This window comes from Sprattus sprattus (assembly GCF_963457725.1).
Source record: "Sprattus sprattus genome assembly, chromosome: 7".
NCBI lineage: Eukaryota > Metazoa > Chordata > Actinopteri > Clupeiformes > Clupeidae > Sprattus > Sprattus sprattus.
Genome location: NC_137926.1, coordinates 4,838,205 through 4,857,028, shown reverse-complemented (window position 1 = coordinate 4,857,028; position 18,824 = coordinate 4,838,205). Strand labels below are relative to the sequence as shown.

Below are 18,824 nucleotides of genomic sequence, written 5' to 3'. Positions count from 1 at the left end.
AAGTCCAAATACAGACAGACGGCTAGCCAAAGCAAACAAGCCACTATGAAAGAAATGTGAAAAAAAGGGGAGGAATGTTGTGCATGTTAAGGGGTTCTTTACTACCTCGAGCACTTCCTGTGTTTTCGTGGCCAACATATCAAGAACATCAGGATCCAGGAAGTCCTCCAGTGATGTATCTCTACCGTTGACGTAGTAACTGGGGAAAAAGACAAAAGAATACGCTAATAATAGACGGCTTCAATCAAATGTGGAGCCAACCCTTTATATGGTTTATCTTGGTTCCTTGGGGTACAGGAGAAAGCATATTCTGTGTACATGAATAAGTGCAGGCATGAATACAGCACTGGTTAATTCCTTGGGGTGCGGGATAAAGCATATTCTGTGAACATGAATAAGTACAGGCATGAATACCGCACTGGTTATTCCCACCAGGTGCTTTCATAGAAAGTCCATGCACTTCCTTTTCAAACACACAGTCCTGTCTGTGTTTGGTTTATGAATGGGTGTGCCATGTGACTGCAGAACACCACGTGCGGAGAGATAGAGAGAGAGAGAGTGTGAGAGAGAGAGAGAGAGAGAGAGAGAAAAAGAGAGGGCAAAGGTGAGAGGAACAGATAGAGAGAGAGAGAGAGAGGAAGGGAGAGAGATAGAGAGAGAGGAAGAGAGAAAGGAAGAGGGGAGAAAGAATGAGAGCTACTGGGAGAGTGACTGGGAGAGCTGACTGGGAGAGTGAAAAGAATAAGTGACAAAGAGGAAGGGAAGAGACAGAGGGAGAGGGAGACAAAGGCAAACAAAAACTAAGGGATAGGCATAGAGAGAGAGAGAGAGAGAGAGAATGAGAAAGAGAGAGAGAGGAGTTAACTCACTGATGCCAGGTGCATGCATTGATTGCCTCTGCTCCACTTTCCAGAAACCTGAAAAGGCAAAAGATTGATTGAAGATTAATTGAAGATTAAACTTTGATGTTTATGATGAAGGTACACCCTTAATTGACAACCCTCTATTCTCTTAAATCGTCTGACTACAACTGTATCTCATAATTCACTCCCGCATCACTGACTCCAGCCCACAGGGTGCAACACTGACTTCAGCCCCCAGGGTGCAACCTGCAGAGGAAATGCAGGCCCTCACCAGGTAACAGGTTGCTTTTTAAAAGGCACCCAGTGCAACTTTATAGGCTTGAGACTCGAAAAATAAACATTCAATTTTTAGTCTTTTTTACACGTAGTAAGTTTCAATAACTCCATACCATTACATATCGACATTCAAGCAGCAAAGATGAGACGTCGTTGTGTGGTGAGAACTGACATAAACAACAACAATCGCCGGTGGGGAGAGGCCATTTTTCCATTGACTGGAATCCTGCTTTATTTATTGGTGGCACCAATAAATAAAGATTTGGGGAAAAAATGGCGGCGATTGTTGTTGTTTTCGATTTTCTATCAGTTCTCACCACACAACGACGTCTCATCTTTGCTCCTTGAATGTCAATATGTAATGGTATGGAGTTATTGAAACTTACTACGTGTAAAAAAGACTAGAAATTGAATGTTTATTTTTAAGCCTCGAAAGTTGCACTGGGTGCCTTTAAAGAAGCAGTGGCTAAACGTTTGAGTGAAAACGTGGACTACCCACCCCTCCAGCAGATCCCGGCGGTGGTCTCTGGGCTGGCTGATGTCGGGCCCGAAGAGCCCGGAGGACTTGTAGAGTTTCGACTTACTCAGAATCTTCCGGAGATGGGCAAAGTCCAGACCCAGCTGGTAGCCATCTACCCTGAAGCCGGCCTTCTTTTGGTAGCTGTTGGGCTCTAAGGGGGAGGAAGACAACTCAATCTCGTACACTCTCATAAACGTCCTTCTGAAGTATTCATACCTGGAAATACAACTGCATGTTTACACTGACAATACTTCAATCTTGGGGAAAATAAGTTGAAAATCGTATATTACCAGTGAGGATTACAGGTGAAGTTCTATGTACCTATGACACCTCATACTAACAACTGAATACACTAGTGAATGGGTCGTACCATTGCCTAGTTCCCAAGACATTTTATACTGTCTGGATTCACAGTATTCCAGAAGCATCTTGGCATTCTGACTGTTCCAGGAGTTTCCCTTGGTCCTCAGCAAAGCATTGAGCCCAAAGATGAGGTCTAATCCAGTGCAGTTCGCAAAGGAATGAAGCAGGTCCACAGCATACTCTGTTAAGAATGAGATTAAATACGCTGATCATCAAAGTCACTGCAGAACCTTTATTCCAAACAATAACGTTTAGTGAGAACTTACATGAAAATATAGTATAAGATTGATATTAGTGCTGCTGAAGAACTGAGAGTGTAGATCCTAGATACAGTTACTTTTTAACCTTAATATAAACATACCAGTGAAAGCAAATACCCTCTCGCCAAAACTGATACGCTAAGGATAAGACATTTCTGGATAATACATTCCCTTTGCTGTGTGAAATACATTGAGAGACTCAATACTTTGGTGAATCAAATACCTGTTTTCATGGGTCTATTTTAATACAAGTATTATGCTGTATAGATTTGTCCATCATTGGCAACCAGACAAAACCAATCACCAATCATACTTAAACACTCTTAGCCACTTGAACATTCTAAGCAAACTGATTAAAGAATTTAAATAGATGATATAATTTCTACACGGGAGAGGTATAGATTCTTATGCCAATCTCATACTGAAGAGACAAAATAAAAAAACATCAATGTATTAAGACCCTCGATCAGAGGGAGAGAACGAGAGCACAAGGGAAACTATTAACTTTTCAATGTAATGTATTTATACCCTACACTGGATTACTATGGTACATAGCCTCCATTTAAAGAAAAAAAAGACTATAACATTTATATTTCTGTCATCTGTGTCATGTAGCCCAGGCATCGAAACTATAGTGAAACAGGCAGTTTTTATAATGTTGCTGGTATTATGATGTCAATATGACGATCAAAACATCTTTTTTATTATATATATTTTCTTACCTCATGCGTGAAAAATTGATGCGTGTCTCACGCAGGCAGTGTCGAAAAATCAACAGCCGCAACGGAGCCATCATGTTAGTCAGTTTTTAAAATATATATTATATCACCCATCCCCCTCACTCATCATCCCAGTGACTCCGTAAGAGAAGATGGTCTACCAATGCTGAGGTAATAGTCCTCCTCATCTATGTTCCCTACATAAATAAATAAATAAATAGGAACTAAATATCAAAAATATACCCACCAGTAAACCGGACATTTTTGTACGTTCCCTTCAAGTCCTCTTGTTGCAAGAGAAGAGTCTGCAGTGCCCATTGCTTCTTCAGGTTCTCCTCCAACAATGGTGGAAGTTCTAGTCTCTTACAGGTGTCCCCTGTGCATGTGAAAAAAGTTCATATCTAAGTATAGCAGATACTGTATATATATATATATCTTGTGAAGACAGGCAGGCCTATGAATGTATATCTCCAATGGGGGCACCATATTTGAGACATTTTCAGAAATGCCTCTATGTAAAGTATTTCCAGGTTAGGTTTGAGCTGGAAATAGGATACCATCGTGTTTTAATTTGAGATCCCAATCCCAATCCCAATTCTGACCATAACACAAGCTTCAGGAAAGAAAGACATTTCTGGATACTTAATTCCCTTTGCTGTGTGAAATACATTGAGAGCAAATACCTGTTTTTCATGGGTCTATTTTAATACAAGTATTCTGCTGTAAAGATTTGTCCATCATTGTGAAGACAGGTAGGCCTATGAATGTATATCTCCAATGGGGGCACCATATTTGAGATGGTACCTGGGAATGTTTCTGTTCAGTGTTAAAATAGGACAAAATCTTATAGTCTATTTGTCAAAATAACTAGGTAAGATATGCATACAGCTTATACACAGAGCACAACCCAACACACATCTATGCCTTTTCAGAAATGCCTATATGTAGAGTATTTCCAGGTTAGGTTTGAGCTGGAAATAGGATACCATCGTGTTTTAATTTGAGATCCCAATTCTGACCATAACACATGGCACGAAGCTTCAGGCAGATGAATCAGCCGACTGTCTGCTCATCAACTCCAAACAAGAATCATGCTGAGCGAATCACGTGACCACCACACAACCTCTTTTCACACCAGAAGAGTGAGGGATGATGTAGCTGTCACACAATAAGGAAATGATTGCTTCTCTCTAGGTCTAGATATTGTTCTAACTGTGTCTGTGAGGCATAACTCACCAAGATAACCATACGAGTGCCTGGGATATTCCTGGTGGTAAGTGCGGGGGTTGAATGTCATAAAATCCTGTTTGGTCCCTCCAAATCGCAGAAAGCCAGGACTCAGGGCACTTGATAACGTCTTCAGCTTAGGAGATCTAAAGAAAACACATCGGGTTTACTTTCCTAATAACTGAAACAATTAACGCGTCCTGTGGTTCTTTATTGCCATTATCATTCCTGCACAGTGCTATTGGTATGAGACGAGCTATGAGAAGTGATGTATGAACAGGACCCTGTTTAGACATCACCACTGAGTATGACTTACGCTAAGAGATACACGAACTTCTCTTCGGCGACCAGACTCGCATCGATGGCCACAGAGAGAAAACGCTCATTCACTCTCTTCATCACACGATCAGTGTCCACGTCTAAATTCACTGGTTCCAAGTCAAACTTCCCAAACAAATCTGGTCGAACGTAAGGACCATGGAATACCAGAAGGAACCAAGCGGCCGTGAATCTCATAACCACCGCATTCATACCCATGTCGAGAGTCTCCGGCTTCTCACTTCTTACGGGTTGCCTTTTTTCTCTTCACTGATGAAATGCTCATGTCCTTCGTTCAATCGCAGGCAGACTTGGTTTAAAAAAACGTATTCAGTGTTTTCCGGAGCACCTAAAAGGTGATATGTGTTTTTTTTGTAAAAATCAACCTAGGTTTTGCCCGGCTTCATGTGAACATGGCTTTGTCTCTCTCTCTCATTTACAAAGAGATGAACTACCTGCCCCGTGAGTGCAAACAAAAACGTATGGGAGGAGCGTCATAGCTGGAGAGGGAAGTGAAAACAAACCGGACCCGTCCCACCGTCAGTGCACGGTGAGAGGAGACCACGTGGTATAGGATGTATCATACATTGGACTCTGATTGTACACGTTTATGGAACTGTCGATTTTCTTCAACCTGTACCCTATCCTAGGTTAATAAAACTGACTGAAGTCAGGCTTGTTTTGTAGATCTTTTGGGGTGCCATTTTTTTTTTTACTGAGGACGATATTAAAACGCCTACACGATGTAATTCCAAGGGGCAATTTTCGGTCGTTAATTGTCCTTAGTAAAAGTTGGACACAAAAAGATCTGAAACTAGGGCCAAGGATGAAAATTCCCGGTTTGCCTTTAAAATGTAGAAAGAAATCGCAGAAAGGAGGACAGTGTGGGGTTTATTTCTGTTTTATTTGTAGCTATTGTGGACAGCACTTGTATAAAAATAAATAAACAGTAACAAAACATATATATTCCTTTTTTTCTGAAGCTAGCTATCCACTAAATGGAGATCAGTTGGTTTTGTCAGTAAGTCATCCACCTCCTCTTGCAAGGCCTCTGCTTTCTCCTGGAGCAGCATCTACAATTGAACAACACATATCTTCACTTCAGCAAAACCATGCACAAACATGACTATGAATACACCACTCATGGGTATGCGTTGATAGTGAAATGAAAAATCAACACATCACATTCTTAAGACCAGAGTCATGTAGAGGGTTGAAAAAAAAATATATTTTCAAAACATATTTATCCATTAATCTTTTGAAAGCGCAGAACATAAAATAATGAATTTGAAAAAAATGTCACTAACCTTTGCCGAGGCCACCATCTGATTGGCCTGTCGTTTGGACAGGTTCTCCAGTGACTTGACCAGATCTCCAGGGTCTGCATTGGCGAGGTGAGCCAGGGTCTTGTAACCAGCACTGTGCAGCTGCTTGGCCCGTGCCTGGTGAAGACACACACACACACACACACACACACACACACACACAGTCACACAGTCACACACAAACACGACACACAAACACGACACACACACACACACACACACACACAAACACACACACACACACACACCTCATGTAAAGACCTCATGAGAAGCCCAGTGCTCAGACACTGCTCATCAGCAGCACTCCCAGTCTCATTAGTGTCTATGAGGAGGTTGAAATGGGTTAACTCAATTTGGACTCCTCCAGGAATGTCTTGACTTCAGGCAGCTCTCGGGTCTGCACCCGGCTCCCGGCGAGCGTTTAAGGACCACAGACGCTGCATTCAGATGTGGTTGAGAAAGCTGAAGCAGCAGGATTTCTCTCTGCCCTTCCAAAGAGGCTAACTGTGCTTGGTGCAACCCAGAATGTGTCCTTCGAATGGTTGAAGTAAACAACATGCATCTAGATATGATAAGAAGGTACTATGCTAGTGCATGCCCTCAACACCTAAACACTGTACTAATAATTCATAAAATACACTTAAGAGAAGCCACAATGGTTAATTGTGCCCCTTGAGAAATCTGTAATATAGAAGAACCAAGACGTGTTGCGGCTGTGAAGAAGATAATGCTGTTTTTATGAAGACAGGTGCATCGAGGGAAATGGGTTGAACTCTGACCTCCATGACCCCTGTCACTTCCATCAGGGGGATGAGTTCGGCCTTCACGCAGTAGGTGAGTCGACGGGTCAGCTCAGACAGGAGAGCCTTGAAGGGCCAGAACTCCTCCAGTTCCTGACCGGGGTGACACCAACACATACATATCAAAGCACAGTTTAACACAGCAAAAACAAACAAGGCTGACTGCAGTCAGTTTTTTATTGCACAAACGACTCACTGCAACACACACATGTTATATATGGAGGCCACAGGACACACACACACACATTTGTGTGGGTGCAGTGCACACACTAAAACCCTCTACATGTCTGACGATCAGAGGAACTGTTCATGGTAATGGCATTAGATCAAACATTTTTGACCGCTAATTTAGTAAGGGGCAGTCCTTGGCCAAATGTAGGCACCAACAATGGAAACAATTAGAAAAGAGTTTTAAGAAGTTGGCCTGCCCACCACATTGATGTCATTCTGAAGGAGCAATAAGAGAAGTTTCTATGCACTGATCTTCGTTCTTGAGACAATGACTTTTTTTTTTAAATGAGGTTCTTCAGAATTAAATCACAGTTATACATCTACAAGCTTTGTGTTTGGAGAACAGACTGCTAGAGAAATGTGAGACTCTGACTTTAATCAAGTATGGATGTGGGTCAATCATATGCCTTCGTGAGCTGAAACATGACGTATGACATGACACTTTGTGTGTGTGCTCAAAAGTGTACCTTCTGTGTGTGTGTGCGCGCGTAAGCAAGGGCTGATAAGAAGAACTAGTCGTGTCTTATTTTCTGCCTTGCTGATGCATTACGTTGCCATAAGCATGACCTCGGATGTGGACTCTGCTGACAAAGAGCTTTGGCGTCAGAAAACGCAAACTTCTTTCTATATAAACCTTGTGTGATGTGTTTAACTTTGCTTCTCTCTCGTCCGCTGCAGTCTGGGAGTGAGCCCGGGCTCTCTCTCTCTCTCTTATCGTCCAGGATGAGACTGAGCCTGTGTCTCTCTCTTGTTTTCCAAGACATGAGTGAGTCCGATATGCAGTTTAAAAAAAAGATACTTATACACAGCTCTGGAGTCCAGGGTACTCAAGTTAAACTTGAGTGTGAATTTTCCCCTAACACAGTCTGTACATACAGACAGCATCTTACACATTTTCTACACAGACAATATACATAGGAAAGGTACCATGACGATTCCATCTGCAATTCCATATTGCAAAAATCACCCCACACCTACTATCCAGATGGAGGTTACACTTCTAAATTAGCAACCATTCAAGTTCCCCTTCATTATGCCATCAGTGAGCAGCACTGTGTTCAATTGACAGCTCCATTGAATCATTACAGTGCAGCATACCTATTGAGAAACACTTAGTGCCATTGCCTATTATTCCCTCACACTATTGAGCTCTGTTTCCTGTTTGTGTCTAACCTGTCCGATCCTGACAGTCTGCAGACTGGAGGGAAAATACAGGTAATTACTGCCTCTAACAGTGGCCATTAGGTGTTCAACTCATCGTGTTATTGCCTGTTTAAAACTGCTGACACAATGCGGATATCTGTGGTGTTATACTTAAAGCTCTGCTGTTGAAAAAAATATCTAAAAATAGCCAGGTAACTACAGCCATTATATCATCAATAATGTATCCAGCCCAGCCAGATAGCTGTTTATAATCCCATTTCACACAGGGGAATGTTTCTGATAAATGCGTTGGAGTGTCTGAGCTCTGCTGGCTAGCTCAGCATGTCCGTGCTGCAATCTCTGCCTTGTTCACCTCAGCAGTTTTACACAGGCCTACAGGGTTATTTAAGACAAGCCTATATGGCTTTTTAACACAGGTAAACACCTCTATCTACCTTTACAAACCTTAAAGTAACCCAGACATCCTCATGATTTAGCAAAATTAAGTCTTCTAGCTCAATAATTATATGCCATCTATGCTTTTTCTTCGTAAAAAAAATGGCAGTTAGAAAGGTGTGGGCAGGCTGAAGATGAGCAACTCAGTCATTGCGACACTCTTGTGACACTCCTGTGACACTATATAGAGTAGACTACCTAGCCCCAGACCCCATAGCCCTTCCTGGTGCCCTCTATGACTACCTCTGTAGCACCCCAACAACCTGGTGCGCTCCTAGAATCCTGCACACCCATTGACCTGACAGCTCATTAACATCCAACACTAGCACCAAAAATCTCGGGGTAATTATGAACCAAGACCTCCTACTTGACTCACACATAAAACAGATCTCAGACATAACTTTTTCATCTAGGCAATATTTGCAAAATCAGAAAAGTCTCATCCCTCCGAGATGCAGAAAAACGAATACACGCTTTTATTACGTTGCGACTAGACTACTGCAATGCTCTTCCGTCCGGATGTAGCAACAACTCGAAAAAGAGCCTCCAACTCATACCGAACTAAACTAATTAACTAAAACTAAATAATTAGCTCAGCATGTCCGTGCTGCAATCTCTGCCTTGTTCACCTCAGCATCTTTAAATCTAGACTAAAGACATGACTCTTTAGTGCATCCCATAGTCATGCATAATGCATCAAAAACAGACACCTGTAGCAACAGTCTTTATACTTCTTTTATATTCTGATATAACTAAAATTCACATCCACCAAGTCATCCATAACTAAACATAGCTAGACACAAACAAAATTCCCATAAAACTTGCCAAGCAGCCTCTCCCTCAGAATAATTGAATTACCTCAATGTATCTGTTAATGAAATTGATGTTTACTAACCATATTTTCTCTCTCTTACAGCGAGTGATCTCCAAGCAAATAGCCCAGCTCAGCCCCCCCCCACTTTTTGAGCCAAAGTTCTGCTTAAAGTTTCTTCCCGCCACAGAGCTAGCTCCAGGAGAGTTCAGGCCCTGGTCTCTAAAGCACCTTGAGACAATTGTATTGTTTTTTACTCTATTTGTAAAATTGAATTGAACTGAATTGAAGTGGTGTAGAAGGTAAATCAAGCATTCACATCCAGGCCTCTTTCTTTCCTATGAGAAATCCTTTCTCAACATCCACACACAGTAAGCATGGCTTTCCGCCAATAAAGAACATAAAGATTCCCTTCTTAACCGTGAACAGCTTTTGCTGTATTGTCAGTGTAAGGGGGTGTCAGGGGGGGGGGCGGGGGGGTCAGACCTCAGCGAAGTGGAGCACGCAGGAGCAGAAGGCCGAGGAGGAGCTGAGGAGCATCTGCACAAAGCCGCGGGTCAACTGGAAGCGCTCCGACACGCTCCACACGTCCGTCTCCTTCAGCAGAGCGTGCAGCACCAGGGACAAATACAGACGGTTGGCCACCTCTGTGTCCACAGACTTAGACTGGGGGGGGGGGGGGTGGGGGGGAGAGACAGAGAGACAGAGAGAGAGAGAAAGAGAGGGAGAAAGAGAGAGGGGGGGGGGGAGAGAGCGAGAGAGAGGAAGTGATAGAGAAGAGGAGGAGGGAGAGAGAGAGACAGAGAGAGATAGAGACAGAGAGAGAGAGAGAGAGGGGTAGGGGGAGAGAGAGAGGGGGGAGAGAGAGAAAGAGAGAGAGAGGGGTAGGGGAGAGAGAGAGAGAGAGGAAGTGATAGAGAAGAGGAGGAGGGAGAGAGAGAGACAGAGAGAGGGGTAGGGGGAGAGAGAGAAAGAGAGGGAGAGATAGAGAAGAGGAGGAGGGAGAGAGACAGACAGACAGAGAGAAAGAGAGAGAAAGGGGTAGAGAGAGAGAGAAAGGAAGGAAGGAAGAAAGAGAAAATAAGAAAGAAAGACAAACCGAAAGAAAAGATGGACAGACAGAAAGAAAGAAGGAAATAAAAAAAAGGAAAAGAGGAAGAATGATAGAGGATGTAGGACCGTTAATCACATCACTCAGAAAGCACACGCTATCCAGATTCCATCACCACATCACATTCTGGACTCCGAATTAAATGACTGTTATTTTCCTGCAGCACAAGATGACTTGACATGTGCTCCTTAGACCGCAATTGCAGTCGCACTGAACGAAAGCTATCCAAAAATAACATCAATGTGTCGATGTGCTTTCTGTGAGAAATTACTCTTACTTCCCCTCATGCGACACCAGGATGACAAGAACAGAGATTAAACTGGTCGCAGTAATCCTCTAAAGCATAATGGACTTTAGTGAGGGGGGAAAAAAGCCATTTTAATTTGATGATGACCAGCGAATGAGAGGCCTCCCCTCCTTCTGCCTGCATTCAGATGAGAATCCCCAGCGATAAGATCTTAATAGCTTTGATATCTTAAAAGCTTTCGATATCGAAAAAAATAAATCCTCGACGCGTGATGGGACTCCTTCTTTACCTTCTTGACACTCTGGCCTGCCGCCTTCCTCGCCACAAAGCTCTCCGGGACGCCCACCGCCGCACAGATCCTTTGCTCCGACGCGGTCAACAGCGTGAACTGAGAACAGGACGAGAGAGAACAATCCGGCAAAGGTTACAGGCCTCTTCCTATTTATTTCATATAACAGCTGTGGAAATGAAATCTGAAAGATGTGAGGGCACCCCGGTAAGCATAAAATTTACTTTCCTTCGCATGCTGACACACACACACACACACACACGCGCACACTCACCGGCATGCTCACAACACAAGTGGGTAAGCACACAAGTGGACACACACACACACACACACACACACACACACACACACACACACAAACATTTTCCTATCCGGTGAGCGTGAGGAATAGATAACAAGATACCAGGTGACACCAGAGAAACATGCCAGAGGATGATGTCACTTCAGGAATAAAATAAGAATAAGACTAAAAATAAAAATAAGACTCTGTCATGCATCTTTGTACGAAATAGATAACTGATGCTCTCAGAAGTTTCCGCTGGGCCGACGTCCTCACCTGTCGGAAGTAGATCATCCAGTCAGGCTTGCACTGGGAGACCGTGTCATAAGGGGTCACCAGGTACACGAGGTGCAGGAGGCTGTTCAGCAGCAGCCCCTCCAGGCCCTTTGACAGGTCCCTGTACAAGACACTGCTGTGGGTCAGGTCCACTGAACCTGCACGCAGAAACACAACCAGGGCGTTCAGTGGCTGGAGTTGATGGGTAGACAGCAGCAACAGCACAATGGGAACATACTGCCCCCATGTGGCCAGCCATGCAATGCACTTGATCCACACTTCATGTTTCACCAATTAGATGATTTTTTTTTTCAAAGATAGATTTTTTTTTTTTTTTAATCAAAAGGTGCAGTTATCAGTAATTACCGTAAAATTCTGATGGTATCATGAAGGTTCATCTAGTTTCTATTTAAGGAATTAATTAGGTTACATTTTCCAGGTCCAGATAAGAATATAAAAATCAAAACATTGACAAGATGCACAACATGTACAAGAATATTGTGGTTTATCCTTGGGCCAAGACCTCATTCATTACATAATTACTACATGAATAGATGCATTTATTAGCAAAGAAATAAACTACCAACAGCACCACAGTAAGCCTCAGCATGTAGAAGCTCAGGTACTCTTTGCAGCCGTGCACGGACTGGCAACACACCTTTATAAGTGGCCCGCCCCATCTTAGTTAAGAAGAGAACAGATCTGGCAACACACCTTTATAAGTGGCCCTCCCTAGCTTAGTGAAGAGAACAACAGATCTGGCAACACACCTTTATAAGTGGCCCTCCCTAGCTTAGTGAAGAGAACAACAGATCTGGCAACACACCTTTATAAGTGGCCCTCCCTAGCTTAGTGAAGAGAACAACAGATCTGGCAACACACCTTTATAAGTGGCCCTCCCTAGCTTACTGATGAGGAGAACAGATCTGGCAACACACCTTTATAAGTGGCCCTCCCTAGCTTAGTGAAGAGAACAACAGATCTGGCAACACACCTTTATAAGTGGCCCTCCCTAGCTTAGTGAAGAGAACAACAGATCTGGCAACACACCTTTATAAGTGGCCCTCCCTAGCTTACTGATGAGGAGAACAGATCTGGCAACACACCTTTATACGTGGCCCTCCCCAGCTTAGTGATGAGGAGAACAGAGCTGCCGTGGTCGTCGGCAGCGCAGGTGATGAGGCCTTTCTCCATGAGAGCTTCCACTGATTGCTCCGCCATCTCTGCCAAGCTGCGCTCCGGACTGACGTGAGCCTGCTGCACGCCCAGCAGTGTGCCAGACAGGAAGCTCCGGAGCTGATCTAGGGTCTGTGCTACCTGACAGAGGCAAGGGCACAAGTGGAGAAGTGCTTGTAGAGTTTCAAAATGGAGCCCTTAAGTGACTCATCACAACCAAAACAGAAGAAATAGGGTACATGTCTGTGTCTGTGTCTCTGTGTCTGTGTCTGTGTGTGTGTCTCTGTGTGTGTGTCTGTGTCTGTGTGTCTGTGTGTCTGTGTGTCTGTGTGTCTGTGTGTCTGTGTGTCTCTGTGTCTCTGTGTCTCTGTGTCTCTGTGTCTCTGTGTGTGTGTGTCTGTGTCTCTGTGTGTGTGTGTCTGTGTCTCTGTGTGTGTGTGTGTGTGTCTCTGTGTGTGTGTGTGTGTGTCTGTGTGTGTGTGTGTGTGTGTGTGTCTGTGTGTGTGTGAGTGTGTGTGTGTGAGTGTGTGTGTGTGTGTGCATGTATCTCTGTGTGTATGTATGTATAACTATATTTATCTACATACACAACAGATGCAAGCAAACTTATTCAAGATTACCTCATTTCAAGTAATGTCATATAAAGTTGTACTACTGATATTTTATCCAAAGCATGTTTGCAAATGTATAGTTGTTTCAGGTCTATGCAACTCTATACATGTCCAGCCGTGGCCGTCACAGTTCTGAGTGTGAGCACTTACATTCAAGCCGATAAGGGACAAGATGAGGCTCAGGAGCCCTTTGCCTCCGTCATGGAGCAGGTTGCTGAAGCACTGTTCCATTGGAGCTGACAACAGCTTCTGAGCCTGAGAACATTCCGGAAGTCATTGTAAAAAAGGACAGCAACAGCAACTCCCCAAGGTTACTGTGACAACACTGAAACCCCATGAAGGTCATGGATTCATATTGAAAGAGTACAAACATGGCTGAAGTGTAGCAACAAACACTTCGATAAAGAATTATCTAATTGATGGAATACAAATATCTATATATTTGATTTAGCACATCATTTCTTAATCACATGACACACATAAACATTGAAAAAAAAAACAGACAATTGGCAATTCTAAATCATGGCTAAAAATAAATGAAGCTATATTTTTTTGAACCTTATATTTGATTTAGCATATCAGTTACATATTTCCTAACCAAATAACAAAAATAAACATTGAAAAAAATAAAGAATGCCAATTGTAAATCATGTAGGCAAATAAATGAAACTGTTGCATCCAAACTAATGGCTGCTGTTACCATGAGCTTGTCCTTCTCCTGCAGGACCAGGATGCTCTCTCCCATGGAGTCAATGCCAGCGCGACCCGCTCGGCCCACCATCTGTTTGTACTGACTCCTCTTCAGGAAGTCCATGGCTATGTACGGTGAGCGCAGAATCACCCTGATACAGAGGGGATCACTCTCAATAAATGTGCATTCACATAACAAACACACACACCCGCACACGCACACGTACACACAGGTGGTGATGCCAAATCCCATTCAAGCCACAACATAGTAAACATTTACAACACATGTAAAAAGTTCTGCATTTCTAATTATATGTAATACTTATCATACTAATCATAATATTAAATATAAAATAAAATGCAAAATTTTTAATTATACAGCACTTTGGATAAGAAAGCACTTTGCGTCACAATGATAAAGGACACCTTCATAAAGTAGTGTCTTAAAAAGGTTCAACCACTTGTCAGTTGTATGCACAACAGTGCACCTTCCCCCATTGCGCTGAGGGAGCGGCTGACCTTCGGGCTGGCAGGTTGACCCCGGCGGCCAGTGTGGAGGTGCAGGTGAGGAGACAGAGCACCCCAGCTGAGTAGGCCTCCTCTACCAGCCTGCGCTCGTCACTGGTCAGGCCGCTGTGGTGGTAGGCCAGGCCGTAGGGCACCGTCTTCTTCAGGACGGGACACAGCGCCCCGTTCCCACAGTCCTTCAGCTCCTTCAACAGAGTGGCCTTCTCTACCTCCTTGTGTGACAGGAAGTTTCTGTAGACAAAACAATATGCCATGTTTGTATATTTTTTTAAATGTATGGTACATTAAGCTGACACTGATTCATAAAGACTGAAGATTATATTATCTGACTTTAAACCATTCTGTATATATTATTTTATTTAACAACTCAACATGGACAGATCTAAAAGTTATTATATTTCCACTTTCCAAATTCTTTGCTTGAATTCCCCCGTCATGTCTACCAACCGTGCCAAGTACTTGCAAATCATTCCAGCTACGTTCTCACAGTTCTTCTTAGTTGAACAGAAAACCAAACAGGACTGCGATGGAATCACTTCTGTAACCAAGGCAACAATATGGTCTGGGTCCATTTTCTTCAAGCTATTGGAATACTATCAGATCAGAAGAGAATATTTTCAGGAAATAATGTATCAACATTCAGGTACACAGCAAATAGTTAAACTTCACAACTGGCAATATGGTACACTGATATTTATACATTTCATTTTTTGGGTGCAGATAATGGTGGCGAACCAGGCCTGTACAATCGAGATCCTAAAACATACCTTATAATTCAGCAGACGTGAGAATTTAAGACATTGTTCTTCTTTTACATCAACCTCATATATAGAGTCCTCCAACTTCACATATTCATTCAACTGGACCTGAAACCAAGAGTGATTCATAAAGGCTCAAAATAACTCAGAACATACGCAGAGCAGCAAGACATACCGTAACACTCATGCCAAGACAAGACATGGAACTCCATGTCATCTTGAAACACTTACGGGCCTGAAATCATTAGTGTAGTTTTCAGCCTTCAAGAACTTCTGCAGATCACCGACATTCCCAAGAGTAGCACTCATTCCAATGATTTGTGTTGATTCTGTGGAAATATGACATTGTTAAAACGTATGGTTGGGTACAGGCACCGATAGAGAAATGTGAAACTCTGACTTTAATCAAGTATGTATGCGTGTTAATCGTATGCCTTTGTGAGCTGAAACATGACGTTACTGTCTTTGTATGTCTTTGATTCTTAAGTGCTGACGTTTCTGATTCTGTATGTTTGCTTAAAAGTGTACCTTCTGTGAGTGTGTAAGCGAGGGCTAATAAGAGCTAGTAATCCTTCTTTTCTGGCTTGCTGATGCATTACATTGCAAAGAGCTTAGCAAATGACCTCGGATGTGGGAAACCCACCATGTGGTCATCTCTGCTGACATAATGCTTCTTTCTATATAAACCTTGTGTGATGTGTTTAACTTTGCTTCTCTTGTCTGCTACAGTCTGGGAGTGAGCCTGGGCTCTCTCTCTCTCGTCCTCAAAGATGACAGTGAGCCTGTGCCTCTCTATTGTCTGCTGAGACATGAGTTAGCCCGATATTCATATACAATTATAAGATCCTTATTCACAACTCTGGAGTCCAAGGTAAACTCGAGTGTGAATTTCCACCTAGCAATCACCTGGCACCATTCCATATAAATTAAATGCGACAGGTGATTCACTTTTTTTAACTACCTTATTATCAACTGACATGACATCTTTAAAGGATCTGTTGTGGTAACTACTTACTGCTAACATGTAAAACTTTGGCCAAAGTCATCTCAAGAATTGCCCCTCTGCTTCCGTCCCCAAGCATGTGAAGCTTAAAACAAACCAAAGGAGTTGAGGTTATTGCCAAGTCAATTATTTGAATATTTTCTGTATATTAAAACACAAATAAGGCTTGATATACTATTAACACTGCACACACACTAATGCTATAGCTCAAAATGGGGCAAGCAATGTCATGTCAAGTAAAAATGTCATGAGTTCCATTTACATCAATTATGCGCATATACTGATTCAATGTACACCTTCCCTGGACTATGTAACACTTTCCGAAAAGGACCTGATGTAAATAGCTGTCTTCTTCTTTGAGCATGGTCTTACCTCATCCACCACCACCAGACCAACATTGTCCAGCCGAGTGTTCTCAATCAAGGAGTTGACCAGGCTGTGGCCTTTCTCAATGGTTGTGATGTACAGAGAATTGTTCTGCCTTCTCTTCAAGGGTGGGAACTTGCCTTTGCTCCCTGCATATTCCTCTACCAGGAAGTCCAACTCAAGACCAAAGCTGGCTAACCCCCGCACCTGTGAAAAGAAAGTGGACATGGAGTTGTGAACATGTTGTCTTGCACACCATGAATGAAAAGTTACAGCAAGGATGTATGTGTTCAGTAAAAGTACAACCATTCAATGCATAAATGAATCAACAAATGTGAAAATTATTATTTTTCCCAATCATATAAAACCAATTGCATGAAAAATGCCACAGATATCAACTTCAAATGGTAAACTGTCAAATCTTAAGCAAGCTTTGAGGCAGACAGTCGTAGCATTCACATACTTTCTCCTGCACCAAAGACACATACGGCAGGATGAGGAGGGCATCCTTTTTTCTGCACAGGATCTCCTTAAAAATGAGGATTTCAGCCACTAGTGTCTTCCCACCGCTGGTGGGCAGGGAGTAAATCAGGTTCCTCCTCTGCAGAACACTATCCAGCGTCAAACACGTCTTCTGCCACTCTGAAACAGCAAAACCAAGACCACAGATGTCCTCAGAAAAAACTCATACAAAAACCACCGTAATGGTTAAAAAATAAATTAGAACACCAAAAAAACACTGAAAATACTATGCTGTGACTTTTGCCATTTTGTTTACCATATAAATCCTGAATGCCCTTCAGTCTGCAGATGAGGTCTTTCACTTTTGAGGGGAGGCCGAAGAAAGGTCCCAGGTCTGTTTCCGAGGAAATCGACTGGATGGTCTGCATTGCAACGTTTATCTCCTCAGTCACTACAATCTTCTTCTGCTGCTGAGCTACTTTTACAGCATTAGAGGATGAGGTGGCTGCATTGTCAAGCATAGCTTTTTTCATAGCGTTCGCCATACTCCTCCTGGCCTTGGGTGCGGGACGTGTATCCTCTTTTTGGTGAATGCCATCAAGAGCACGGGCCTCCCTGAGGTTTTTGCCGAGGGGCGTGGACGTGTTCCCACCACCCAAGGACTGGCCCATTTTTGAGTTCTCATGCACCTTTCCATGGGATTCTATCTGTAAGCTAGGAAGATCTTGAAATGATCCATCATTTAAGCAGTCCGCTAGCAGTGAGTCTGTGAGCCCTTCCAAAGTGGCATTTGCTCTTGTTTTTATAGGTGTGTGTTTCAGATTTGGAGTTTTACTGCCTTCTCCTGTACATACATCATCATGTGGTCTCATTTGTTGTTCTGCGTCATCAAGCTTTGCCATGAAGGAAGAGTCTCCAAGGATACTGTCGTAGCCACCGAATAGATCCTCATTGTCACTGCAATACTGAAAGATGTGATGAGTTAGCATACAATACAGCATATGAAACTGTAGCCTAGCTGTTTCCATGTTTAATATCGTCAGTACTTTCCAATGATGCAACTTTTCATTCTCTGTAGCCCACTGGGAAGCAGTCTACCTGTCTGCTGACGAGATCTTTTACATTTGATGGGAGACCAAAGAAAGGTTGTTTCCTCCATTGTCTCACTGTCACAAATAACTGCTATAATAATGGAGAGAAACAAAGATTGTAACAAGTCAATTGGGAATAGCTTACCTCCAATGCATTTCCTTCAGGCGTTACTTCGAGGTACTCTTTTATCTTGGTAACAGTTAGCGGACACTGTCCACCAGTGGAGGTAGTTTTTTTCCTGGCAGGAGTTAGACTACTCCTTGAACCATCCCTTGACCTCTTTCTTGCGGATCCACGTTTAATTACGATTTCGGTGTCATTGAACATGATGTTACTTTTCCTTGATCTGGGTTGTTGTGAAGTACTAGATTCACATAATGTTCTTATCTAGAAGATAGATAGCTTTTGTAACCATACGTGATGACAGGTTAGCTACAAAACATCATGTTTTCTGCTACTAAGAATTAACTTTTTGTGACATGTCACCATTTCTACCTCTTCATAAAAGTGCATCGGAAACGGGAATTGTTTTTTCTAAAGTTGTTTTGTTCAATGTACTTGTTGACAAACCCAAAACATTTAGCTAGTAGCGTTTTATGAACCATTTTGTTGATAAATCCAAG

General features: G+C 42.8%; 2 protein-coding genes across 2 annotated transcripts in view; both read right to left on the bottom strand.

Moving 5' to 3' along the window:
- hpse (heparanase) overlaps window positions 1-4,765 on the bottom strand; it is a gene marked incomplete at both ends in the record, with an annotated part of 6,811 nt that extends 2,046 nt beyond the window's left edge. The window contains 7 exons of the mRNA XM_080842543.1: window positions 106-199; window positions 870-917; window positions 1,639-1,810; window positions 2,030-2,203; window positions 3,249-3,377; window positions 4,238-4,374; window positions 4,545-4,765. Coding sequence (XP_080698669.1) covers window positions 106-199; window positions 870-917; window positions 1,639-1,810; window positions 2,030-2,203; window positions 3,249-3,377; window positions 4,238-4,374; window positions 4,545-4,765 — 975 coding nt within the window. The remainder of the gene's footprint in view (window positions 1-105; window positions 200-869; window positions 918-1,638; window positions 1,811-2,029; window positions 2,204-3,248; window positions 3,378-4,237; window positions 4,375-4,544) is intronic.
- A 764-nt stretch (window positions 4,766-5,529) lies between these two features.
- On the bottom strand, window positions 5,530-18,528 carry helq (helicase, POLQ like; the record flags this gene model as incomplete). The annotated part of the gene is made up of 18 exons (XM_080841991.1): window positions 5,530-5,619; window positions 5,854-5,988; window positions 6,651-6,764; window positions 9,799-9,978; window positions 10,960-11,058; window positions 11,516-11,673; window positions 12,622-12,832; window positions 13,453-13,557; window positions 14,003-14,144; window positions 14,512-14,751; window positions 14,968-15,113; window positions 15,288-15,386; window positions 15,510-15,607; window positions 16,294-16,366; window positions 16,654-16,854; window positions 17,111-17,289; window positions 17,426-18,074; window positions 18,346-18,528. 18 exons carry the CDS (start codon window positions 18,526-18,528, stop codon window positions 5,530-5,532), a joined length of 3,102 nt encoding a protein of 1,033 aa, XP_080698117.1.
- Between the last annotated feature and the right edge of the window lie 296 nt (window positions 18,529-18,824).